At 51.6% G+C, this 25,018-nt stretch overlaps 9 protein-coding genes across 9 annotated transcripts; 5 read left to right on the forward strand and 4 right to left on the reverse strand.

Annotated features, from left to right (window-relative positions):
• Positions 1–735: 735 nt before the first annotated feature.
• Positions 736–2,493, forward strand: M436DRAFT_79898 (uncharacterized protein; the record flags this gene model as incomplete). The annotated part of the gene is made up of 1 exon (XM_013574414.1): positions 736–2,493. The coding sequence occupies one exon, from the start codon at positions 736–738 to the stop codon at positions 2,491–2,493; it is 1,758 nt and encodes a 585-aa protein (XP_013429868.1).
• An 819-nt stretch (positions 2,494–3,312) lies between these two features.
• On the forward strand, positions 3,313–3,729 carry M436DRAFT_79899 (uncharacterized protein; the record flags this gene model as incomplete). The annotated part of the gene is made up of 1 exon (XM_013574415.1): positions 3,313–3,729. The coding sequence occupies one exon, from the start codon at positions 3,313–3,315 to the stop codon at positions 3,727–3,729; it is 417 nt and encodes a 138-aa protein (XP_013429869.1).
• A 1,292-nt stretch (positions 3,730–5,021) lies between these two features.
• M436DRAFT_41451 (glycogen synthase) lies at positions 5,022–7,397 on the forward strand (the record flags this gene model as incomplete). The annotated part of the gene is made up of 5 exons (XM_013574073.1): positions 5,022–5,091; positions 5,150–5,247; positions 5,306–5,581; positions 5,639–7,194; positions 7,256–7,397. The coding sequence occupies 5 exons, from the start codon at positions 5,022–5,024 to the stop codon at positions 7,395–7,397; spliced, it is 2,142 nt and encodes a 713-aa protein (XP_013429527.1).
• A 5,264-nt stretch (positions 7,398–12,661) lies between these two features.
• Positions 12,662–14,680, forward strand: M436DRAFT_79902 (uncharacterized protein; the record flags this gene model as incomplete). The annotated part of the gene is made up of 3 exons (XM_013574416.1): positions 12,662–14,172; positions 14,227–14,353; positions 14,405–14,680. 3 exons carry the CDS (start codon positions 12,662–12,664, stop codon positions 14,678–14,680), a joined length of 1,914 nt encoding a protein of 637 aa, XP_013429870.1.
• Positions 14,681–15,290: 610 nt separating this feature from the next.
• M436DRAFT_40846 (rhomboid-domain-containing protein) lies at positions 15,291–16,870 on the reverse strand (the record flags this gene model as incomplete). Its single annotated transcript, XM_013573962.1, has 2 exons — positions 15,291–15,404; positions 15,458–16,870. 2 exons carry the CDS (start codon positions 16,868–16,870, stop codon positions 15,291–15,293), a joined length of 1,527 nt encoding a protein of 508 aa, XP_013429416.1.
• Positions 16,871–17,767: 897 nt separating this feature from the next.
• On the forward strand, positions 17,768–18,928 carry M436DRAFT_40862 (S-adenosyl-L-methionine-dependent methyltransferase; the record flags this gene model as incomplete). The annotated part of the gene is made up of 2 exons (XM_013573967.1): positions 17,768–18,722; positions 18,777–18,928. The coding sequence occupies 2 exons, from the start codon at positions 17,768–17,770 to the stop codon at positions 18,926–18,928; spliced, it is 1,107 nt and encodes a 368-aa protein (XP_013429421.1).
• Positions 18,929–20,757: 1,829 nt separating this feature from the next.
• On the reverse strand, positions 20,758–22,430 carry M436DRAFT_70983 (uncharacterized protein; the record flags this gene model as incomplete). Its single annotated transcript, XM_013574319.1, has 2 exons — positions 20,758–22,020; positions 22,083–22,430. 2 exons carry the CDS (start codon positions 22,428–22,430, stop codon positions 20,758–20,760), a joined length of 1,611 nt encoding a protein of 536 aa, XP_013429773.1.
• A 669-nt stretch (positions 22,431–23,099) lies between these two features.
• On the reverse strand, positions 23,100–23,627 carry M436DRAFT_41590 (uncharacterized protein; the record flags this gene model as incomplete). The annotated part of the gene is made up of 1 exon (XM_013574091.1): positions 23,100–23,627. One exon carries the CDS (start codon positions 23,625–23,627, stop codon positions 23,100–23,102), a length of 528 nt encoding a protein of 175 aa, XP_013429545.1.
• A 456-nt stretch (positions 23,628–24,083) lies between these two features.
• Positions 24,084–24,624, reverse strand: M436DRAFT_70985 (cyanate hydratase; the record flags this gene model as incomplete). The annotated part of the gene is made up of 2 exons (XM_013574320.1): positions 24,084–24,524; positions 24,577–24,624. The coding sequence occupies 2 exons, from the start codon at positions 24,622–24,624 to the stop codon at positions 24,084–24,086; spliced, it is 489 nt and encodes a 162-aa protein (XP_013429774.1).
• Between the last annotated feature and the right edge of the window lie 394 nt (positions 24,625–25,018).

Raw genomic sequence — 25,018 nt, forward strand, 5'->3', positions numbered from 1 at the left:
GCTTCCAATGTTCATAGTCGACGGGAGCCGCTGTCCGTCATCGCTGAGCCTGGAGAAGGCTGGTTCTTTGGCGAGTCAAGGAACCCACACCGACGGAAGATCAAGCTTCACGTCACAGCGCACGACCCGAGCGGCTGTTGTCATGGTGATAGAGTGCAAGACGAAAACAAATTGGATTTTTGGATGCGTTGTTCGATTTTGAGTGGGCAGCTTTGCAAAGGCACAGATCAACCACTCGTACTACTTTCGACAGGTAAGGAGCATGTGTTGAGTTGTGCTGTGATTCTCAGTAAAGAAGAAGAGATAAACACTGTGCTTGAGAGACAAGCACAGAGTCAGACTAAGTTTTTGCTGGATCGCTGACAACTTGTCCTGAGCAGCGGCACCAAGACCTATCACGGTAAAGCAAAGGCCAGCAGACGGCGTACCTAATATCAATCCGGGGATCAGCGGGCCGCACTTTGACAGTGTGCTTGTTAGCGACCTAAGGGTGCTGCGCCTGTCGTGCTTTTGCCCAGCGGCAACCTGCTTGCTCGCTCTGCGTCTGGTGAGCTGGACCAAGTCTGGTCGGCGCATCTGACTTGAAGGTCCAAAGTTTCTTGTCGAACAACGACGTTACCGCTCGATTGAGAGTCGACTCTACGGGCTGCAAGAAGGTTGCTTCCCCGCTGGTGCAACAGCAGGTGCAATCGACAGGTCAGAAACGGCGTCAACGGTGCTTGCCCGACTTGAATAATGGCCGACGCACCCCCTCCTCCTCCTCCACCTCACGGAGCCAACCCACGATCAACATCTGGTGGTCTGCCTGAGGGAAACTACGACATATTCATCATCCCGCCTCACAGCTCAGGTTCCGGATTTCTGTACCTGCCTTCTCTCCAGCCACAGCGCAACTCGTTTATTGCTGGCTTTGCATGCGCCGTCTTTTGCTACCTGATATGGATAACAGCCGTGCCAGTCCTGCGACAATGCTTGTCAAACATTGCTGCCAGCGGGAGTGCTGGCGTGCTTCTGCTTGTCGCTGCTGTTGGTGCCGCAGCATGGGTCTTCGGAAAGACTCAAGGTGAAAGTAAGAACCAGGGTCCACACAGCCCACCGCCCTCAGGAAACAGTGGAGCACAAGGAAGCTCAGGTACAGGGGGAGGGAGCAACCACAGCAGAAGTTATAGTGGCCCTCACAATGCTTCGCATTCCTCAGGCTCAGACCATGCACATTCCGCGCCACCTCCACGCACCCCTCGACAAGACTACTCAACTCCTCCAGGGCAGGAATACAGACCCCCTCCACCACCACCACAGTCAGAGTACTACTCACAACCCCCGCCCGAACATCATGCTCCACCTCGATACACCGCTCCGCCGCCACCGCCGCCGCCTCCTCCTCAAGCACCGCCAAAACCCGCCCCTCCGCCTCAGCCGAGACCCGCTCCTACCTCACAGCCAAAAGCGGCCCCTATGCCACAGCATAAACCTGCTCCACCACCGCCTACTTCACCAGATACTCCAACAAGATCTGCTTCCGATGCTGCAGCCAGTTGGGAGAAGGCCCGGGAAGAGACTCGCAAGCGAGAGGAGGCAAGAAAGAAGGCAGATGAGTTGAAAAAATTACGCGAGGAAGCACTACGCAAGAAGGAAGAAGCCGAACGACAAGCGAGAGCAGCTGCTGAAAAGCTCAAATGGGAGCAAGCTAGAGCCCGTGAAAAGGAAGCCCGCGAACGAGAAGCAAGAGAGCTCGGAGCCAAGGATAAGGATACTAAAGACAAGGACGCTCGGGAGAAGGAGAAGCGCGAGCGCGAAGCCCGGGAGCGAATTGCAAAAGATAAGAGGGAGAAGGCTGCAGAAGCGGCAAAGTCACCACTCAAACCCACCACACCCGCTGCCAAAAAGTACGAGCGACCTAGTGCGCAAAGCTATGCCAGCACCGAGACGACCAGTGCTTATGACGCTCGCACAGTCACATCGTCCTCAACCGCGTCATCCTACACAGAGACACTGTCCTCATATGCGCCCTCGACCTCTACCGCCCGAACCAGTCCGCCTCCAGAGTATCGTGGACCATACAACACATCTGATCCAGACAAGATAGTCATAAAGGCCGTCTACATGTACAACAACACAACACCAAAGAAGCCCATAAGCCAACTCGTCAGTGGGGAAGCCAATGTCACCGACGGCCTCGTCTTGAGGATTAGCACCGAAGGCTTGTTTATTGATGACGATGTACGCCGTGTTCCACAGCGTGAGTGGGACATTAAAGCTTGGAATCTTAAGGGCATCGAGAGAGGAAATCTGAATCCTCACTACATGCTACGCGCCACGATCAGAGACACAGAAGGCAAACACTACATTTTCGTCATCCCGTCAGACCAAGAATGGAAGGTTGACACCGGACTGGGTCGCCTGCGCAAAGGCAACTTGGTCCGTAGCTTGGGAATGAGCACCATCAAGGCACCAGAGATGAAAGGCTTGCTCAGCGATCTTGGTTGGGTTTGATTGTTGTCGCGCCGGGCGGGCAGAGATGCGACACTATCTGCCAATCTGCCATGTTACAGAGGTTCTGTGACCCGTTGGCCTAGAAAGATTTCGTGTGTTTCACTGCATCATGCATCAGCGACTGGCGTATTTCTTTTCTGCTTTGAGCTTACAGCTCTCGTTTTCGCCCTTTTGCTCGTCTTGGACATACACTCTCGCTACGATGGAACGACTATTGAAAATTGCGGATACCACCTTGTGCTTTTACTCCATACGGAGTGTCACATACCATGTTAATAGAGAATAATTGATTGCGACGTTGCCTTCTTGTGTTTGATGATTGTGTCCCGAGTACGTGGATGATTGGTTCTGAATCGGCGTACGCTGGAAGTTATCTTTAGCAACATTCCTCGGTCAACGGACCGATATGCCTTCCTCGTATAGACGTAATCATGCTACCTCTGGTGACATTAGAATCCATGAAACACTCTATCACCAAAGTGTCGCAAACCGGCTTCGTCGTGAGAGAGCGTACACCGCTCTTGTTGCACATATCCAGTGAACCTATCAACAACTTATTTGTTTGTGGAAGATGCTCCCGATGTCACACCCTCCGCAAGCAGCAATCCGGAAGACACTGTTTGCGTACTTGCGGGCTGGGGTTTGGATCGACTCCTTTTCGATATAAAAGGCCCTGAGGTCTGTGGCTGGATGTGTTCCCCAAATTCGAAGAACCGAGAACACAGAAGAAGAAATCATCCTACCTTGTTGAATCAGAACTCGGCATCTGCCCTTCTGGAACACCACTTCGATCAATCATTCCAGAAAAAAAAGAACAAGATGGCATCGTCAGTCACCATATTAGCAGCAATGCTGTATGCCTCGACAGCACTCGCACACCCACAACCCGTCATCGAGGCCAGCCTTTCTCCAAGCAACCTCGCAGTCACTTGGTATCAAGCACCTCTGGCTTTCAGCACAGCAATCTCGACCGACACGACTTGTGGCTGGGCTGTCTCCACAGGACAATTGAACACCACCCAGTGCTACGTCTTGCACACATATGCTCTTGGGTTGCAGCAGAATGAGCAGCACAGGTGTACCTTGAAGGTGTGGGATGGTGTTTCTGATTGTTCTGGAAATGGTACTTGGACCACGTATGCCATACCTAGCGGCAGAGGCACGAAATGTGTCGAGACTGGTGTCTTGGATGGCGGCAATTTCCAACATAAGAGTTGTGTTCTGACATGCTCTTGAGAGGGCTGAGATGTTATGGCGTTGGTATCCACTTTCGGTCTACCTTCTCACGCGAGACAATTTCCTAGGTTTAGTGGCAGGCATGTCTTATGTTTGTTTTACTGCTGGTGGACGAGAATGTAGAAGAATGATGAGACTCACCTCAACCGGGCCTTCGAGTGTCATACACACTGTGACCGTCAACGGGTATCATCTTAAATGTCGGAGCAGACCGATAGCATTCGATGGTGGACCTGTGGATCTGTATGTCGAGCTGTGAGCATTGCACGTACCGTCCTGTCTTACCACGGCAAAGGTGCCGCGTAGATGATGGCGCTGAGATCTCTGGGTCTCGGCTTCTTTTGAAGCTCGGAACGCCCGATGTTGAAGCCCTTTGCGGCAATAACCTTTATCACCTTTATGTGGGATTCGGACCGCTAGAGGTCACAAGTCATCGGAGCCATGTTTACGGAGGAGGGCTTCCCCAGTGATCGCATGTTCCGAGCAGAAAAAGGACCGATAGCATTGCTAATGGGCCCGAAATTGTGCACGCCGTTGATTGGTCCGTACGCTCCCCATACCGTCCAGTTCCCAGTGGAGTTGCGGGGGTCATGATGGGGCGTTCATTAGCTCCACAGTTGATCTCTGTGTGACTGTTGACACACCGGGGCTGCCTGGGATACTGCCTTGTGTTGTTGGGGGAGAAAATGGATTGACATTTGCATCGAACACTCACTCCTCATGTGCAAGGTGCTCAACGCAGAGCGGATAAATAGATTCGGCTGAGAGGTGAAGGTGATGGGTTAGATGGTCGCCGGCAGAGCTGGGGTGATGCGGCGGCGGAGCTGCACAAGTTTCTAGCCGAGCGCCTGCACCAACTTTTGGCTAAAAAACGTCACTGTTCAGTTAGACGATTTGTCCCAGCCTGAGGCTTCAATCGTTGAGAGGAGCGCGTCTGTGCAGTTCACCGTAGCCGCGTCGTCGCAATTGATTTCCAAGAGACGTCCAGGTTCACCTCGATTTGATCTTCCAGCTCGAACATCTCAGAGGCACAAAGCGATTGCAATTGACCAAGCAAAGACTTGCCCTGCTCGGCTGCAAGCAAAAAACCACAAAACGTCATTGGCGGCGCTTCGTTTCTGACCATTTCCAGGTGAGTACCCCACAGCTCGTCGATCTCTGGCTCTGGACACGGAGCTAAACCGACAGCTCTCTGCTCCTTCCTTCGACCCTACTTTAGCTCGCTCCTCCCACTTTCCTGCCGTCATTGCTCGACGCTTCTCCTGTCACCTCCCCCCCAGTCACATCACACAATGGCTACCACAAAGCGCGACGTGAGAAACCACGTCCTCTTCGAGGTCGCTACCGAAGTCGCCAATCGAGGTTTGTTTCAGCTCACAATGCTTTGTTCGCGCCACCGCCGTCGCTAATGTCTTGCCAGTCGGTGGCATCTACTCGGTGCTCAAGTCCAAGGCCCAGGTCACGACGGCAGAGTATGGCTCGGCATACACACTGATCGGTCCTCTGAACCGCAACTCGGTAAGCTTCCAAGTGCCAATACACTCGTCGCTTAGTTCGTGAATTGACTCGAGTCCAGGCAGCTGTCGAGGTTGAAGAGCTCGAGCCCAAGGATCCCGCCATGGTAGCGACCATCAAGTCCATGAACGAGCGTGGCATCAAGACGCTATATGGAAGATGGCTGATCGACGGTGCTCCGAGAGTGCTGCTGTTCGACACTGGCACCGGTTACTACAAGCTCGACGAGTGGAAGGGCGACCTCTGGGCGACTGCTGGCATTCCCTCGCCTGCTGACGATCACGAGACTAACGAGGCCATTGTCTTTGGTTACCTCGTTGCGTGGTTCCTTGGAGAGGTAAGTGGTTGATCCGGCCTTGTGTCTTCCAGACAATTCTGACTGACACGTCATTAGTACGTCTACCACGAAAAGGAGCGCGCCGTTGTCGCACAGTTCCATGAGTGGCTCGCTGGTGTTGCTCTCCCTCTGTGTAAGAAGCGCAGAATCGACGTCACCACCATCTTCACCACTCACGCGACCCTCCTTGGTCGTTACCTCTGTGCCGGCTCTGTCGACTTTTACAACAACCTGCAGTACTTTGACTGCGACGCTGAGGCTGGAAAGAGAGGCATTTACCACCGTTACTGCATAGAACGCGGTGCTGCCCACGCCGCCGATGTCTTCACAACCGTCTCGCATATCACTGCTTACGAGAGTGAGCATCTGCTCAAACGCAAGCCCGACGGTGTCTTGCCCAACGGCCTGAACGTCAAGAAGTTCTCGGCAACCCACGAGTTCCAAAACTTGCATCAAGTAAACAAAGAGCGCATCAATGACTTTGTTCGTGGCCACTTCTACGGCCACAACGACTTCGACCCCGACAAGACCCTGTACTTCTTCACCGCTGGTCGTTACGAGTACCGTAATAAAGGTGTTGACATGTTCATCGAGTCCCTGGCCCGTCTCAACCACCGCCTCAAGGCAGCCGGCTCTGACATGACTGTTGTCGCTTTTATCATCATGCCCGCTCAAACCACCTCGCTCGCCGTCGAGGCCCTCAAGGGTCAAGCCGTTCTCAAGTCTCTCCACGATACCGTCAGCTCTATTGAGAAGAACATTGGCAAGAAGCTCTTTGAGCGCTCTCTTGCATGGCACGAGGGCCAGAACCCTCCTGATGAGACCGGTCTCCTGACCGCAGAAGACAAGGTTTTGCTCCGCCGTCGTCTCTTTGCCATGAAGCGCTCCAACCTGCCTCCTATTGTTACTCACAACATGGTCAACGACCAGGAAGACCCCATCCTGAACCAGATCCGCCGCTGCCAGCTCTTCAACCACCCTACCGATCGCGTCAAGGTCGTTTTCCACCCCGAGTTCTTGAGCTCTGGTAACCCAGTTCTCCCAATGGATTACGATGACTTTGTTCGTGGTACCCACTTGGGTGTCTTCTCTTCCTACTACGAGCCCTGGGGCTACACTCCCGCCGAGTGTACCGTCATGGGTGTTCCTTCTATCACCACCAACCTTTCAGGTTTCGGATGCTACATGGAAGAGCTGATTGAAAACGCTCAAGATTACGGTATCTACATTGTGGATAGACGCATGAAGGGTGTCGATGACAGCGTCAACCAGCTCACCGAGTACATGTTCGATTTCGTCGGAAAGAGCCGCAGACAACGCATCAACCAACGTAACCGTACCGAGAGATTGAGCGACCTCTTGGACTGGAAGCGCATGGGTATGGAGTACGTCAAGGCCAGACAGCTGGCTCTCCGAAGAGCATACCCTGCTTCATTCGAGGGCGACGAGGAACCTGGCTTCTTCGACGGCACCGAGATCAAGATTTCTCGTCCTCTTTCTGCACCTGGCTCGCCAAGAGACCGCTCAGGCATGATGACTCCTGGTGATTTCGCGTCTCTGCAAGAAGGCAGAGAAGGCCTGAGCACCGAGGACTACATCGCTTGGAAGCTTCCGTAAGTTCTCCATCTTCGCACAACACCCTGACGAGATCAGTATACTAACGTGTTTCAATAGTGAGGAGGAAGATGTAGACGAATACCCATTCCCGCTCACCCTTCGAAGCAAGTCATCGTCGACGAATGGCACTGGCACCACGACACCTACCAACGGTACTGCAAGCAACCTGACTAGCAACACTAGCGGTGCTGCCTTTTAAGAGTGGATTTGAAACTAGGAAAGAAAGAGAAGAATGATGAAACGATCATAGGCGCAACAAAGGGGACTGGTGCTGATGATAGGCACGAAACCCTTGTAATCGTTGCACATTTTTTGTACATTACCATGTAATTTGCGGATTGCTGTTCCAAGAGTGTTTTGTCCCGTCTTGAATCTCGCGTAATGATGGGGTCCCGTTTAAGGTTGTGAATTCTATTCTAATTGCTCAGACGTCAGTTCGTGCACTTGCATGTCTCTTGCCAGATTTCGCGTCAGAGCAAGAGACGGCAGACATGGGATTTGCGAAAAAAAAGCAAAACAAGGGATATGAAGACATTGAGCAGCGACGAGGTCATCAAAGAGGGCACCTGCACCTCGCACCGGCAAGAAGGAAAGCGAGGCATGAATGAGGTTAGAGCTGAAGCCAAGGCGTTGGAGGCGGCTGTGGGTTGGAGATCGTCCACGCGCGCTCGGGATCAAGTTGCGATTATTGTCTCCTTCTCCATGACTGCATTCTGATTCCGCCATGCCTCCTGTCCACTCGACGTAGCCTTCGACCTGTATATCCCGCTTCGCTTGACACTGGCATCTTTCCCCTTGACCCTTCGACAAGTCACGCAATCTGTCCCCCGTCCCGTAGTGCACCACCTCGACTCGACCGACTTCGACTCTCGATGATGGCGATCGCGCCTCAAGACCAATTCTGAGAAGCTTCGCTGGCGACAATTCTCCCATTACGGCCAACACAGGAATCCCTCCAGACGTACTCCGTTCCTCTGAAGACACCTGATACAACCGATTTTCAGCCAAATTTTTACCTTCTTCGACCTCTCCCGCTTTTCGTACCGCTCGTCAGCAATACTTTCAAAAGATGGAACGCCTGATGGGTACTTGGGCATGGGTGAAGAACCGCTTACCCAATCCCTTCAAAAAGGGGAAACCACACTTCAACTTCATTACGACTCACTGTAAGAAGCCTTGGTCGACCATACGCAAAAGGACTCGAGCTGAAACGTCATGAACATAGACACATATATGCTGGGATTGACCATACTGGGCTCTATTCTGATATATCCCGCCGGCGTAACACCATATATCGATGCTCTATTCTTTGCTGCAGGTGCAGCCACCCAGAGTGGTCTCAATACGTCCGTAATTCGTATGCACCCACCTTTTCTGTTCGCTGACATAGCATAGCATTGATACCAATAAGTTACACACCTATCAGCAGGTAGTTCATTCCTTTCTTGCGTTTTATAGCATGGTGCTAACCTTTTCGCAGGTCGTGCTTTACTTCATGGCATGTATCGCTAACCCAATTTTCATCAACACATGTGTCGTCTTTATCCGACTCTACTGGTTTGAGCAGCGCTTCGACCACATCGTCAAGGAAGCCCGAAATCAACGCCGCACCCGGACAAGGTCACGAACAGTCAGCGAATCTAGAGAGGATCCGGATCCCGGACGTGTTGAGATGGGAGTCAACGGCCGCAAAATCACCGTCTTGCACCACACTACGAAACCAAATGGCATGAGCGCCAGAAGTGCCGACGCCAAAGTCCACGGAATGAACGAGAAAGAACGAATGGAGCATCTCAACCGCAGCTTGGCCAACAACCATGGTAGCACGTCGGAAAGTGCTGGTTCCAGTGAGAATCGAGAGTCTGGATCTGGCAGTGATGTTGAGATGGATGACCTCGATAGAGATGAGGAAGTGGCTCCGGAAGTTGTAGTGAACCGAGAGGAGAGTGATGAGTCAGAGGAAGAACTGGATGAGAAGCCTGCCGAGAAAACTTGGCTCGGCCGAAACCCATCTCTGAAACGAGAAATCACATTCGCGGATCAAGTCAGACCTTCTGAACACAGACGACAAGCTTCGAATCTAGACGCCGTACCGGAAAGACCGAAACCAGCTCGCCTGGAATCAGAACACCATATAGCATTTCTGGAGAGGCAGCGGAATGTTAGAGACCAGCAAACTCTGCGCATTCCTAATCCTAGGGAATTTGATCGTGGTGATCAGCCTCACGAAGTCGACTCCGATGAAGAGGTCGAGGGTCTTGACCGTCAAATGACACGAAACACCATCCCATCGTCGCCTCCCTTACGCGCACGTACCCTTTTCAACGCTCCATCAGCCGGATTGAACGGCGATGATCATCCGGTCAGACGTGGCATCATTATCGATGAACCAGAACGCCCGCAGCGCGATCGCCAACCGTCTACAACTTCAAGTACCAGCCGCTCGCATCGCTTTAACATCCTTGCACCTCTACGCAACTTCCGCAGCAGACAGCGTGGAGAGAATACCACATTTGGCCGCTCCTTGAGTGGCTTTACCAACAGGACTTTCAGCTTTACTAAAAGTCAAGATAGAGATATGCAAGACCCCATGCCATATCTGAGTTGGCAACCGACGATCGGTCGTAACTCTCAGTTTGTGGACCTCAGCGAGGAACAGCGAGAGGAGTTGGGTGGCATTGAGTACAGAGCACTAAAGACTTTGGCGCTGGTGCTCGTGTGCTATTTCATCGGCTTTCATGTCCTCGGTGTCATTGTCTTCGTTCCCTGGATCAACGAGAGCAAGAAATATGGCAACGTTGTCATTTCTGATGGCCAGAACAGGACGTGGTGGGGCATCTTCACCTCTGCTTCGATGTTCAACGATCTTGGCTTCACGCTCACTCCGGACAGCATGATCTCCTTCCAGACAACTGTGATGCCTTTGCTGTTTGGTTCGTTCCTAATCATCATTGGTAACACTGGCTTCCCGTGCATGCTTCGATTCGTCATCTGGTTCGTTTCAAAATTCGTCCCTCGCGGCAGCGGTATCTGGGAGGAGCTTCGTTTCTTGCTAGATCATCCTCGTCGTTGTTTCACTCTCCTATTCCCGTCAAAGGCAAACTGGTGGCTTTTCGCAGTCCTTGTGGGTCTCAACGCTGTCGACCTGATCTTCTTCATTATTCTGGATCTCAATGATGAAACTGTTACTTCTCTGTCTCCAGGATTTAGAGTACTGAACGGCTGGTTCCAGGCTGCTTCCACTCGAACAGCTGGGTTCGCTTCCGTTAATCTTGCAGACCTACATCCAGCCATTCAGGTCTCTTACCTGGTCATGATGTACATTTCTGTCTTCCCTGTGGCTATCTCAGTTCGCAGGACCAACGTCTACGAAGAAAAGTCCCTTGGTATCTTTGCTGGTGAGGAAGAGGATGATGAGGAGAATCGCAGCTACGTCGGTCAGCATTTGCGTCGACAGCTGAGTTTCGACTTGTGGTACATCTTCTTGGGTTTCTTCATCATCACCATTGTTGAAGGCCACCGACTTGAGGATACCAACGCCTACGCATTCACCATGTTTTCCGTCCTTTTCGAGATCGTGTCTGCATACGGTACTGTCGGTCTTTCTCTCGGGTATCCAACCATCAATGCCTCTTTCAGTGCCGAATTCGCAACATTGAGTAAACTCATCATCATCGCCATGATGATTCGCGGACGGCACCGTGGTCTACCATACGCCTTGGATCGTGCCATCTTGCTACCTTCAGAAAATCTTAACAAGAACGAAGCCGAGCGTCCGACAAGTGCTCGTGACAGCTCTGAAGAGCCTCGCCCATATTCACGCACCTCGAGCAACAGAGACAGTAATGTGCCTCCTGAAGCCAGTGGCACATCTCTAGACTTCAGCCCTAGCGGAATGAGACAGATGCGCCGTGGTAGTCAAGTCAGCACCAGATCTGCTGGAGCCAGAAGCCAAGCTCCTGCAAGACGCATGTCTAAGCTCATTATGAGTGGCTTGAGTGCAGGGCCGACAATGGGCAGAAAGTACGACTGATTGAAGTAGATATTGTACAGTTGTTGTTGATATTATAAATGGATTTAGCCAGGTGTTGGATTGGTTGCTTTTGTAGCGCTTTGCTTCGTTCATATGATGTGTGCGAATAGCGTGTATAATAGTTATAACTATGATACACAATATAGTAGTAGTCAATAGTGATTTAGTAACAGCAGAGAGGGAAGGCGACCTAGCGAAGTAGCAGCAACATGGCTGAGAGGCTAAGAGGCTGAGAAGCCGAATCGCTAAAGCGCTAAGATCAATATAAATGCGGAGTGGCCGCATTGACCGACCGTCGTTACTCCTTCCTGCTCCAGAATTGAAGCCATGAGATTGCACAGACCTTTCGAGATTTGACACAATCCCACAGAGAGTCGACAATAGCACGGCTCTCGACAGATGCTTCGCATCTGCTATAGCCACTGTGCATCGTTACATATACTTGTACATAGGGAGTCTCAGAGCAGGAGTGAATGTCAAAGCTTTCTAGCCAGAACCCCATGTACTCCCCATGGCCATGGATAATTTACCAGGCTCCACACCAGATTTTTAGTGGCACTGAAGCTGGCAACTTTGCTTTATACCGATCAACTTTGAACCAACGTAGCACCACGCATAATTGTTCTAATCCTTTAAATCGACTGCTCAAATAAAAAACATATACTATAGATATACTGGGTATTTTTTCTAAGAGGATAAAGTTCACTCTAAGCATTGTATTGCGCGTGCGAAGTTAACACAGCTTTGTATGCGTCCCAAAAACTGGTACCAGGGTGACCTCACAAGCATTTAGCGCACGGAGCCTGGTAAATTATCCATGGCCGCATAATTATTAATGCAGATGGCTAGACCGATGGCGTCGGCCGTTGTCACCAGAAAATAATTACTGCGAGTGTTCGTTCTGACGCAGGAACCATTAACGAAAATGTTGCCCCGAGCGGCGTGAGTTCTGTACATGTCACTTGCGCATCTCCTGTCCCATCGCCACCCAATTTTCGCATTCTTCATCAAAGGTTGGCTTCCTGCACGTTGGCATCCGTGTTAGAATGTGCCCTTCGATACACACAAACGGCGCCGTCGCCTCACAGAAACACGAAGCGGCGCAAAGGATTACCAAATTATCAACTGATGGCCAAGCGACGCCGAAGCGATCACTATCGTGGAGAGGCTCGGTAGAAGAACTACTGGGCTTCCACCTCAAGGACATTCCATCAGAAGAAAGTTGGTGGCTGGCAAGAATCCACCCAGAAGACCTTTTTGATGTGGTCAATTCTCTTTCTCGGATACTGGCTCCAGCTCCCAACAAACCATACGCATCTGAGGCCAGAATCTGGGCACACGATTATCGCTTCAAACATGCAAATGGAGAGTTTTTTGTCATATCGGAAAGATCAATTGTGGATAGAGACAAGAGTGGCAATGTGCTGAGCATGACGAGCACCATTTTTGATGCCGAGAAACGAAGAATTGAACGCAAAGCACACAGGGAGTTTCTGGACTCGAGGAACCAGTTTGCTCTTATCGCGAACAATACACCGTCAGGAATCTGGATGATGGACCATATGGGCCGAACTACATATATGAACCACGCTGCGGAATCGATCACAGGTTTCAAATTTCAGGAAATTGCAGGATGGACTTTCCATGCAGCGGTACACAGCTGTAGGCCAGATGGTAGCCCGTACCCGGTAGCAGAGTGTCCTATTTTCCGCCATCAGCAGAGCGAAACGGAGGCCATCAACGAGTCGGAAGTGTTTGTGCACAAGAATGGAAGCTTCTACGACATTGTGTACAGCGTCTCACCGATAGGTGATTATGCAAGTGGTGGCGCCGTCATCGAGTTCCGAGACGTGACTGCACAGAAGAAGCTGGAGCAGGAACGATTAGCAGCGATTGTTCAGAATGAGCAACAATCAGTGCTAATCAAGGCATCAGAGGAGCACAAAGCCAACATGTCCTCATTTGTGTCTTTTGTATGCCATGAATTGCGAAACCCGCTCCAAGGCATCTCGAGTGCGACGGAGTTTCTATCTGAGACACTAGAGAAATTGGACACCCTGACCAACAGCGTCGATCCCAAAAACTCGACAGTCAATGCCAAAGCGAATGGACTCACGAATGGCGGCACCGATTCGCAATCGAGAAGCGCATCAAATCCGACAGACGAATCGACCGTCGAAACAATGCGTGGTCTGGTTAGATATGCTCGGGAGCTTGTCAACAATGTCGCTGTTTGCGCCTCGCACCAGGCCCTCATCACAAACAACGTTCTGGATCTGAGCAGACTCGACGCTGGCAAGGTGGAGCCATCATACGACATCGTGGATCTTCGTGCGCTATCAAATGAAGCTGTGGGTATGATGGTCTCGAGAGCACGCGTAAAGTCCATAGATCTGCGACTGGCGAACAACCATGCTCCACCTCTATATCTGAAGGCAGATTCAACACTCATGTCGCAAATCATGTTGAATCTGATAGGCAATGCTGTCAAGTTTACCCCCGAGAACGGCAATATCGTGGTCGACATATCCTCAGACTCTCCAGATCGAGATGGTCGAGTCGTCTTCCACGGCTCGGTGACCGACGATGGTGTAGGAATGACCGAAGCCGAGCAAGAAAGATTGTTCAAACGATTCTCTCAAGCCAACAAACGAGTTGCTCAGACTTACAAGGGCTCAGGGCTTGGCCTCAGCATTAGCAAAGAGCTCGTCAAGGTGCTAGGTGGTGATATGGCTGTGAAGAGTACTGCAGGAGTTGGAAGCACTTTCAGCTTCACTACCGCACACGACTACCCGACCGCGGATGAACTGAACTCGTTCTTGCAATCAGGCAACGGGGTCACCGCGGTTGCTACAGATTTGGAAAAGTTCGAGATCACCAACTCTGTACTGACGGTACCGATCCCTAGATTCAAAAAGATTTGCGTGGCGGAAGATAACCCGTAAGTGCATGCATCTGATAATGAGAACGATGTGCCAGAGCTGACTAGAGACAGGATCAATCTTCGTCATCTGTCAAAGACTTTGGAAGCCTTGGGCTATGATTATGTCCTCTGCAACAATGGCAAAGAAGCACTGGAAATCTTTACGCGACCAGGATCGGATATTGATGCCGTAATTATCGTAAGTAGATACCAAGTTCCTCAGCAGAGGTATCAACTAACTTATCCTCAGGACATGCACATGCCCGTAATGGACGGCCTCGAGGCCACTCATCTTATGCGCCAACACGAAGAATCACACTCGAATAGCGATCCCCACCGCACGCGTATACCGATCATCGCTCTATCAGGCAATGCCATGAAAGAGCAGGTCGAAGAAGCCATGGCGGCAGGCACGAGCGACTACATGATCAAGCCTTGCAAAAGAGCTCAGCTAAAACTCATGCTCGAGCATTGGGAGCGAATCATGCATGATGGGTCTGCTCACACACCGCTGGTTGTCAAGTGACGAGAGGCTCGTCTTTGTCAGCTTACAAAATAAACCACCCGCGCCATCAGACAAGAATGTCATTAACCAGTACCATCGGCTCGAGCTTTTTCCTAATAGCCTGTTATAGCGGCGTATTCGAGTAGATGCCAAACACGAGGCATTTGGGGCTTACAGTGATCTCAACCATTCAGGAGGCCACATAGCCTTTTTTGGATGGGAAAACTTGGCTCTGGCACAGGCTTCGCAGCAATATGTCCAGAGGCAATACGCTGGGCCAGCGAGGACAGCACGACTAGAACATAGGAAAGAATGTCAGGAGCGCAAGAACATGGAGTACTGATAGACTTTTGACACAGTCTGGTCGACTTCAATGAAAATGCGGCATGGCAGCTCCTCCGACTGCCTCATGTAAATGCTAGATCGCTTTCGCTCGCGCCAACCCATGATAATGCTATAATAGTAAACGCCATCCCGGGAAATAAACAATTGAATGCAACATAAAAAAGCAAAACGACAGCCCAGACTGACCCAACATTTGAACTTCATAGCCACATATTCGAATGGGGTATCCTTGTCATCTTCAATGTCGTGGAGAAAGTGCTTCTAGGTCTCAAGTCCAGTGAGACACTCAAGCGGACGTCATAGGTTCCAAGAAGATGCTGTTACCCAAGGCAAGCAAATCGCGCTTGGTCGTGGTATTGGAGAACTGCAAGTTACCAACGTCACACCAGTTGTTGACATCCTTCACGTTTTGTCAGCGTTGCGTACTAAGAAGATTGAGAAAGGATTACTTACGATACAACTCAAGTACTTGCACCAGGTGCAGCCAGTGCGCCAGACGTAGAAGTTTTTAAGAAGGACAATGAAACCGATTAGAACACCCAACAGGGCCAGAGCACGCACGATCCACCATACCCACCACATAGCACGACGACCCTTGAAGAAGCCTGCAGGTTGCTTGATGAACACGCGCAAGCCCTGGCTGGCGGCATCCTGAGTAGCGGCGGGAGCTCCAACGCTGCTGTAGGGAGGTTCGTCTTCGCCAGTGCGTCGTCGCAGAGCATTGGGCGAGCGTAAGAGACAGATTCCGAGAACAAGACCCATGAGGAAGCCGCCAATGTGCGAGAAGTTGTCCAGACCAGGCAAGAGACCGAGGACGAAAGAGATGATGACATCGACAAGGATAAACAAAAGATCCTTGATGGGACTCTGACGCTCGCGCCAGGTGTACAGTAACTCAAGGAGAGTCAGAGCCATGATACCGAAGAGACTGCCAGAGCAGCCAGTAGAAGCAATGCCAGTAGCGGCGAAGTTCCCACCAAGAACAAATCCAAAGATACCGGCGCTGAAGTAGACAAGAGTAAAACGGATGCTGCCAATGGAACGTTCCATGTCACGACCCAGAGTCATCTGTAGCAGCATATTGAAGCCGATGTGGATGATTCCGGCATGCAGGAAGATGGGGATGATGAAACGATACCATTGGTTTGGGTAAGGAGAGTCGGTGATGGAGCCTCCAGCATGTGGCTCAGGGACACCACCAAAGCCGCATAGCTGAGAAAGGGTACACTTTGCATCATCACCAGTGTTGGAAGTGGCCCAGGGACAAGGCCAGGAGATGTTGCCCGAGGCGCGGTCCTGGACGTTGTGCATGTTGTGCATGCAGGGCTGGTAGCGAGCGCCCATGTTGATCAGAACGTAAGGCGAGGGACCGATCATGGGATTGAATTGTGGGTGAATTTCGATAGGAGACTTTGTCAGGACGGCATTCTTGACAATCTCAACGATGAAGACGATGATCTGAACCAGAGTCAAAAAGTAGCAGACCCAGGTAACGCGACCTGTGAAGTAGCGACGCCATCCCTTGACAGGGGGAGCACGAGGCTGTCTTGAACGCGAGGACGGCTTTGCATCTCTTACAAAGGGGTCTTTGTATTCAGGGGTGACGACGGGAGCAATGACGGGAGCCAGACTGGATTGCGAAGAATGTTTTGGGCGGTATGTGTGCATGGGGACGGCGTTGTCGTCCTGGAAGGGATCACGATCACGGGCATCGCTAGGGGTGGGGTGGTTGCTCAGACTGGTGTATGAGGACGAGTACTCGGGGTATTGGTTGTCGTCGAATGGAGAAGGATGGGTTGTGTAGCTGTTGTAGCCGGGATGGTTGTTGTTGGTCGTACTCTTGTTGTAGTAGTCGCGAGAAGCCATCTGGACGGCGCTTGTCAAGGCAGGAACGAGTGCTAGTCGAATGCACTTGGGAGGGCAGGAACGTGTGGGCGTTGGCTGTTGACGCTTGACAGTCGATGATCGGCAAGGCAATTGGCAGTCCAGACAGAAGACAAAGGTCACCACCAGGGCGAAGATGCCAGGGTCCGAGGCTTTAGTAAGATGGAATCACAGAGAGGCTGGCGTCAGCGTAGTCAGAGCGCTGTTGAGGCGCAAGCGCAGTTGGATGTCAGAAGTATAAAGCATACCGATTCTCCTGCCTCAAGCGACGCGCAACTGCTCCGCCAGCCGAGCGCCTCTGAGCTTCTGACAGTCTTCCCGCCCTGCCAAGCCCTCGCTGCTGCTGCTTTGGACGCTTTTCGTAACATTTCAAGCAGTAGCACCGGCCGAAGTAGTCGTCGTCCTTGTTTCTCTTCCCTCTTGTCCATGCACAAGTCATAGCCGCCGTATTCGCACCGACTCGCTGCTCGGTTTGCTGGGTGGGATATGCATCCGCCGCCGTCGCAGGCTCGCAAGCGCATTTGATCCGAGGCGGCTGCTCTGTTCGAGTGCAGCCCTCCTGCCTGCATATAGACTTCCACTCTGCTGGGTCGCCCGCTCGCCCTATATCCTATTCCTCGTCTTCGCTCCACTTCTGCCTCGCTTCTTTTCTCACCAGACTCCTGCTTGCTGTTCTTGCTCTTTCCCTCGAATTTCTCTTCCCGTCGCTCTCCCCTCCCGCCAATCCCAAGAGTAGCTTTTCCAAGGTCATGACCTGCGCCGCACCTCGACTCTGCTCCTGCTGATTGACTGCCCATCGCCATGTCTCACTCCCCAATATACATGCCAACCTCTTACTCAGCCCACCAGCCTGCACACTCACGTCCCTCACCCCAACCAATGGACAGTCGCGCCCTCTCAAATGACTCGCGCCGCAACGATCACCCCCCACCTCCGCCTCCACACTATGACCCGCCCACCGCCGCCCAACAGAGTGAAGCCTTCCAACAGGCCTTGAACACCATCGAAGTCCAGGGCTCCTCCGATGATGACACATACTCTGACTCGGGCTACGAGGAGAGCATAAACTCGGCCCTTTCCACCTCGACTTCCATGACCTCTTCTGTGCGCCATTGGGACTATGAAAATGGCCGTCGTTATCATGCCTATCGCCAAGGTCACTATTTGCTACCCAACGACGACGCCGAGCAAGAGCGCGAGGACATCAAGCATGCTACCGTCTTGATAGTCTGCGGCGGCAAGCTGCACTTTGCGCCTATACCCGAAAACGAACCCGACACGCGTGTTCTTGACATCGGCACTGGCACTGGCATCTGGTGCGTTGAAATGGGCGATCGCTATCCATCTGCTCAGATCACCGGTGTAGATCTCAGTCCCATACAGCCAGACTGGGTACCCCCGAATGTAGGTTTCATCGTCGACGACATCGCGAGTGAGTGGCTATATCCAGAGAACCACTTCGACATGGTCCACGCCAGACACATGGGCGTCGCCATCAAGGATTGGGACCACGTCCTCGCTTCGGCATACACACATCTCAAACCAGGTGCATGGCTCGAGACGTGTGAGTTCGACTATTGGCCAAGTTGCGACGATGGAACCATGACCGAAGACAATTTGCATTACAAATGGCACGTTCTTTTGACCGAGGGTATGAAGAAGAACGATGTCGACTTGCATGCCGCCTTGCTCTTGAGAGAGAAGATAGAACGTGCTGGCTTCCAAAATGTGACTGAGAAAATCATGAAGGTACCTCTTGGTAACTGGCCCAAGAATTCTCTTCTCAAGAAGGTCGGCAGCTACATGCATGCTGTCCTCTACGACGGTCTCCAAGGTATGCAGTTTTCCCACGTTCGTCGTTAGTATAACTCTGACAAAATTCTTATAGGCATCTGTATGGGTCCTCTAACAAGAGGTCTGGGGTGGTCAAGGGACCAGGTTGAACTCTACCTCCCTGGAGTACGGAGAGATCTAAATGACATGAGCGTGCATACTTATTACAGTCTGCACGTAGTCACTGCTCAGAAGCCATACCATTGATGGAAGGGTACCAGATGTACCGCTGCCCATCCACTCACATTCTTGCCTCCCTTTGCTTCGACACAGCGGCTGAATACGCCATTGTTGCAATAAACTTCTTTGAGATAGCATTATACCCCAATTCATTTTTCTGCTTTGTTGTACCTGTCGGTGTGCCCTCCTGTTGATCGCCTTGTTCACCACACCCATGCGGGGATGCTCGTTCACGTCCTGTACGAACGATTGGCTGCAAGACACGACCGATCCTGCCAATTTGTCTCGTTGCTGCATCACGCACGCGACAACCCCCTCGGCACTCGGGGTTTAGCGGAAGTCGCATCCTGTCTGGCTCACAAGGGTGTTTCGGCAGTCACCTCTGCTTCCGAGCATTCTACATGCCGTACATCATTTTTTGGCCGCATTTCTGTACTTGAGGTATCGACTTCTCATACCTTCATATTGACTTTAAGATGCTAGTATTCTGGACGCTTCGACCTTCCTCTCAACGTGTTGGGCAACAACGAGGCCGAGCGTCTCCCATGGCCTGAGCAAACAAAACACAACCGAGCGTTGGCCCTCCGAGGAGAGCTGGACAAGGTTTCGCCTTCCCATTGGGTCTCCTAATACTCTCCAACCATACCGCCGGTAACATGTGCTTGTCAGAGACTCAGTATCAGCCCCGCTCGCTTCTGTGAATCCTCCGCCAACCCCCGGAATATTTTTCGAAAAGGACTGGAGCGCGGGCCATACTCTAGAAGAAGAACGAGGCAACGATACCGATGGCACATGTGGTACGAGGAACGGTATGCAAGGGAGAGAGAGGAAGACCGAGCTGAGCTGAACTCCAACGGCAATTCTGTAAGCAGGTCAAGCCGCCGCGGCAAGCGACGGCAAGATCCTTTGGCAACTTTTCCAGCTTTCGAGATTCTTTGGTGGGCTAGTTCTATCCCCATGGCTAGTCTCACTCGGCTGACCATTGTACTGGTAACAGCTCTGTGTTGATGTTCGCTTGGAGTCCTTCTGGCCGAGAGGCATCAGAGGTTAGGGCAGGGCTGGTAAACGCTGTCTGTCGATTGAACATTCTTTCCCCATGCGCGTACTGACTGTCACTTATCAAAGCTCAGAAGAGTTTTTCAGAAAAGTCGACTCTCAAGCGAGGAAAGAAATGGTTAAGAGACGACTGGCCTCCGCCAGGATACGTTGAGGATCTGTGACTTCCTGATCTGCCCAGGTCTCGCAGTCAGGGCCGCTTTTACCAGCTGAGCATCACGGTGTCACCACATGCTCTTGTTCCAGTACCGGAGAACCAGTCTTCTCGCCTGCTGCACATTCCTCTCGATGAGATTCATTGTACAGATACTATCACAACTCATCTGAGCAGGGCATGGCTCCGTATCGTCTGCTGCTATCTCGATTGGCTCGGCTGATGAGATGAGCACATGCAAACGTGCATATATTTCCGAGCGACAGGGCCTGGTGGGAGGGCCGGCCGTAAGTCGTACACTGGAACTTCATGTAGGCTTGACAGACACGTGTCTTTGCATGAGAGGCATTAGCCGACAGTGGTCTGACTGGATCGTAGCCTGCTTATATTGAACCCCATCTACTTCGAACGCGTGGGTGACCGAAGTCTTTTGGGCCTGCGGCAATACGATCATTCCACTCGTTAAGTTTTGTAGACGCTTTTCCATTCGTCTAACTACCAATTTGAATGATCAACTCCAGAGGTATTCGCTCTTAGATCATGTCGACTGGAATACATTGTAGGTCTGGAGTATACTTTTCTCCCTTCCGGTTCTTCCCTGAAGCATATCCTTCCTTGTTTTGCCACGATTATTCCTGCGGTTCTTTCAGTTTCTCCAAATAGGAACTCGAGTAGGAGATATGGCTCTGTAGTCGTAGTCCTTGACGCCTGTTTTACCAGAGCGCCACTGAACATCCTCAGTGTTGGTCTTCTGCGCAGGTCGGGCAGGACCAACACCAGGCTCTAGCTTGTGGCCGTAGATGGGCTCCTCCAACGTCTTGTGAGCCTTGACCAGGCCTCCGGTCATCTCGAAGAGCACTGTGCCGTAGCCCTCGCGACGAGCAATATCACACTTTGCTCCGGAAGAACTTGCCTCGAAGTGAGCGACAAGGGCACTGAGCTTGTGGAAGTCTTTGAGACAAACTGGACACAGATTGCGCTGTGAAGCGTGTGATTCGCGCATGTGGTCGCCAACCCTCTGAGGTGTGTAGAAGCGTTTCTTGCAGCTCTCGAAGGGACATCTGTAGGGCGGAGCAGCATCGTTGGTGCTGTCTGGGCAGTAGAAGAAGTCAGGCTTGAAGTCAGTATGGGAAGGGTCCCAGAAGTGTGAGACAAAGATGTTGTTGTTGTCATCTTCTTCCTTGTTACGCTGATGAGCGGCATTGATAGCATCCCAGTTGGCGATGGCCTTGACCTTGGAACGTCCGAAGAGTTTTTGAGGAATGTTTGGAGCAGACCATGCTCTGGTAGCGGCAGCGGGGGCGTCACTGTCTTCTCCATTGTCGTTGTATGTGGTTGCGGCGTTGCTATAGAGACTGAAAGTATCGTCGCTTTCGCTCACGGTAGAGTCATCGGAAGACAACTCGCTGTTGCTTGCTGAGTTGTGTGCTGAGTCGACTGAGTCGATTGAGAGGTTGGCTACCGATTGGCTTAGTTGACTGACTCCAGAGCTCAGCAACTCAGACCACTCGACTTCAGATTGGCTTGCAGTCGAAGACAATTGCGGGCTGAGAGGCGGTTGGCCATTGATCTGGCTGTAATCACTCTCGCTGAGCAAATCGACAGTGACACCACCGCTCGTGCTGTCAGACTCGCTTGGCATTGGCTGGATGGTATCATCAGGCAGGCCCATCATGTTTCTCTTGAAGCCTTCGGGGTCATCCAAGATCAGTTTGACCATGCGCTTGTGTTCACGGTCCTGTTTGAGTGCCATAGGCTTGATGTAGGCACAGAAACCTCCCTCGATATGGCTGATAAGCTGGCTGGCGCGGCCGAAGATATTGCCGCATCCTTCACGATGGTCGTTTCCGTCCTCATCACGGACGATGAGATAGCCTTTGCACACGACGTGTTGATCAGCTTGGTGCATCTATCGTAGTCTGTCAGCATCAATATAGTAAGCCTGCTGCGAAAAGTCTCAAGACAACGTACCTGTTTGCGATGCATCTCTCTGCCAGCAAGGCTCTCAAAGTCCACACCACAGAACTCACAGACGATGTGGTTCAGCATCTTCGGCTTCGCAAATCTGCGCTCGCCGACGATCCATGGAAGCATAGTCTCGACTTTGTGTGCAACAAGTTCATCCCAGGTCTTGCCATGGAAGTCACACTTCACAAAGCCTCTTTGAATTCTCTCGTAACCAGGATCCTTGCCACAGTAGTAGGGGTGGCGATTCTTGTCCTTGAGATGAGCTTTCATCTCGCGCTCCGTGTCAAAGGAGTGAAAGCAATCATCATAGCTGCACTTGAGGGCTTTGAGTGGGGTCAGTGGTACTGCCATGATGATGGGTGGCGATGCTTGAAGCTGAATGCGCCAGTGATAGAGACGAATGTGGGTCAGAGTCAGATGGAATGGAGAGGGCGGGTATTGAAGGAAGGACGTTGATTGTGGGAAGAAGAAAGTAAGGAAAGAGGGTAGATGGATCGAGGTAGAAGAGCTGAAGATATAAGGTCGAGGACGGTGTGAAAGATGGAAGCAATGTCGAGGCTGAGAGGTGAAGGGATGTCAGACGGGGAGGCGAAGGTAGCAGCCTTCAAACAGGTTAGTCCTGAGGGAAATTGCGATGGTTAGCTGATAGGCTGTTGCAGCGGACGAAGCGGCGTTGTGAAGAAGTGACGAGTGATCAACGCAGGCAGTAAGATGTTTGGAGCCTGCCGATTTGCCTATCACTAGGCGAGTGCGAGAGGCACTGATAGTCACAATGACAAGGAAATGTTTTGCCGTTGGGTGTTTGCCTATATTGAGGACGATGATTGTTTGTGGGAAGGTGCAACTCTCGGTGTGAAAATGATTGGTTTGTGAAAGACGAACGATTTGTGAAGAAGGCAAGAGGTACTGGCTCCTTTCGAGCAGGGATCAAGATGTTTCGCGTCTCTACCTCGCGTCGAACAAGAATTAGGTCGCTGCGCATAGCATTGAAGAGATGAAACAACCAAATATCCTTTGTATTCAAATACCGAAACATCCAAGGCGTGCACCACGCTTCTTGGATCTTTTTCTACCGGAGGTCTTGGCCGAGTCCTTTGCCGAGTCCTTCTTGCGTCGGTTACCTCTTGCCATCTCCTGCTCCTTCCTAACCTTCTCTTTCGCCTGCTCAATTTTCTCTTGCCTCTCGCGGACGCTCAGGGGGCGATCTTCCCTGAGGTTGTACGTGCTGCCAGTAAGCATGTTGCCGCTAGGACTCCTGACTTGCAGGCTGTCGAGTTGAGTAGGATCGAGGAGTTCCGAGTAGCGGCGGATGAGAGGTCTTGCGGGTTTAGGGTGCGTAATACCGGACTCGGGCTCGTCGCCAGCAAACGACGTGACTGTGACTTCCCTTGGACCACGGGAGTCTTGCTGGGGGTTGTAGGCAGTGAGGTCATGGATTCCGGGGCTGCGAGGGAAACTCGTTTGCGAAGGAGCATGAACCTCCATGCTGAGAGATGTACCTGAGTCGTTCAAGTCGCAAGATGCAGATCTTGAAATAATGTTGCCCATTTTGACTGTCGTGAATTAGCAAATACATTGATGTCGTTTGCGCTCTGCTGTACCTCGTAGCCGTTGTTGGTGTGATTAACGAGGTGTTGGACGTTCTTGTTAGGGAGTAGATGCACTTTGACGAGGATGAGGATGAGGACGTGGATGTGGATGAGGATGATGACAGGCGATAGGATAGGTGGCTGCAGATTTGTCACGCGAGTGAGAGGTGTTGTTGCGGCGTTGATATTCAGACACGCTTCTCGAACGCATCACGTCTCCGCGACTCGACGATCCGTACAACCGGTATCTCGTGCGGTCAATGCTTTTCGGTTCACGGCTTCAATGTGTATCAGAAACAATGTTGTCGTTCAGTTCGTAAGTAGTAGACTATTTGTGGTTTAGAATCTAGAGAATGGTAGCCTGAAGGGTGTAGGTTAGTAAAGGCTGCTGCCAGGGATGAAGTCTGGATCAAACTTACCACTTTCCCCTGAGGGTAATGACAGCCCATTCACCCTTCTCATCTGTCTCCTTCTCCACCTTGGTGCTGAAGCTGATGGCACTCATGATACCGTCACCGAACTTCTCGTTCAAGACGGCCTTGTACGCATAACCGTAGTTTTGAATGATCTCATAGAGTCTGTAGACCAAAGGCTCCTTTGGTGGCATCTCCATCTGGCGTCCGCGGTCCGGGTAACCAGAGAGTTGCGATTCAAGCAATGACTCGTCGAGTTCGAGGATCTTGGCCAGGTTCTTGACATCCTCTGGAGAGGCTCTGGCTTGGCCGTAGAACAGTGCTGCAACAGCGACTTCCTCACGGCCGAGAGCTTTGGCAATGGTCTCGAAAGAAAGGTTCTTGTTCTTCTTGGCCTCAAACAGAGTAGGCGATGAGGCCGGGAGGCGAGGCACAATTGAGGTCTGAGCGTGGATTGTCAATAGCGTCTTGAGAAGATACTTGTTACTGGCATACATCAAGAGTAGCAATAGGGTGACCTGACGAAGTTCCGGAGGCCGACATTTTGGTCTTGGATGAAGCTGCAGCTTTGGTTCGGAGAGATTGCTGAGCTAGAGTTACAGAGGGACGAAAGACGGCTGAAGCGCGAGGGGTTGCACGGGATGCAAGTCTGGCTGAGAGCGGGAACATGGTGAGTTAAATACTTATCAGACAGACGTTGGACCGAGCCTCTTCTCAAACGGGAAGCTCAGCCTTTTGAAGCTCGGCGGACATGTCTCGGCCTTGGATCTGGCTGCGTCACTGCGACTTTTACCTTGATTACAACTGTTGTTGTCATTGATGCGGGGCATCTTGATAGGTAACGAGCCCCGTACTTGTGCTTCTCCGGCAGACATGCATTTATGCTTTTGCCGACCAGATATGGGTCATATAGGTTATGATGGAGCATTTCAAATCT

Source organism: Aureobasidium namibiae, assembly GCF_000721765.1.
Source record: "Aureobasidium namibiae CBS 147.97 unplaced genomic scaffold scaffold_4, whole genome shotgun sequence".
NCBI classification, from domain to species: domain Eukaryota; kingdom Fungi; phylum Ascomycota; class Dothideomycetes; order Dothideales; family Saccotheciaceae; genus Aureobasidium; species Aureobasidium namibiae.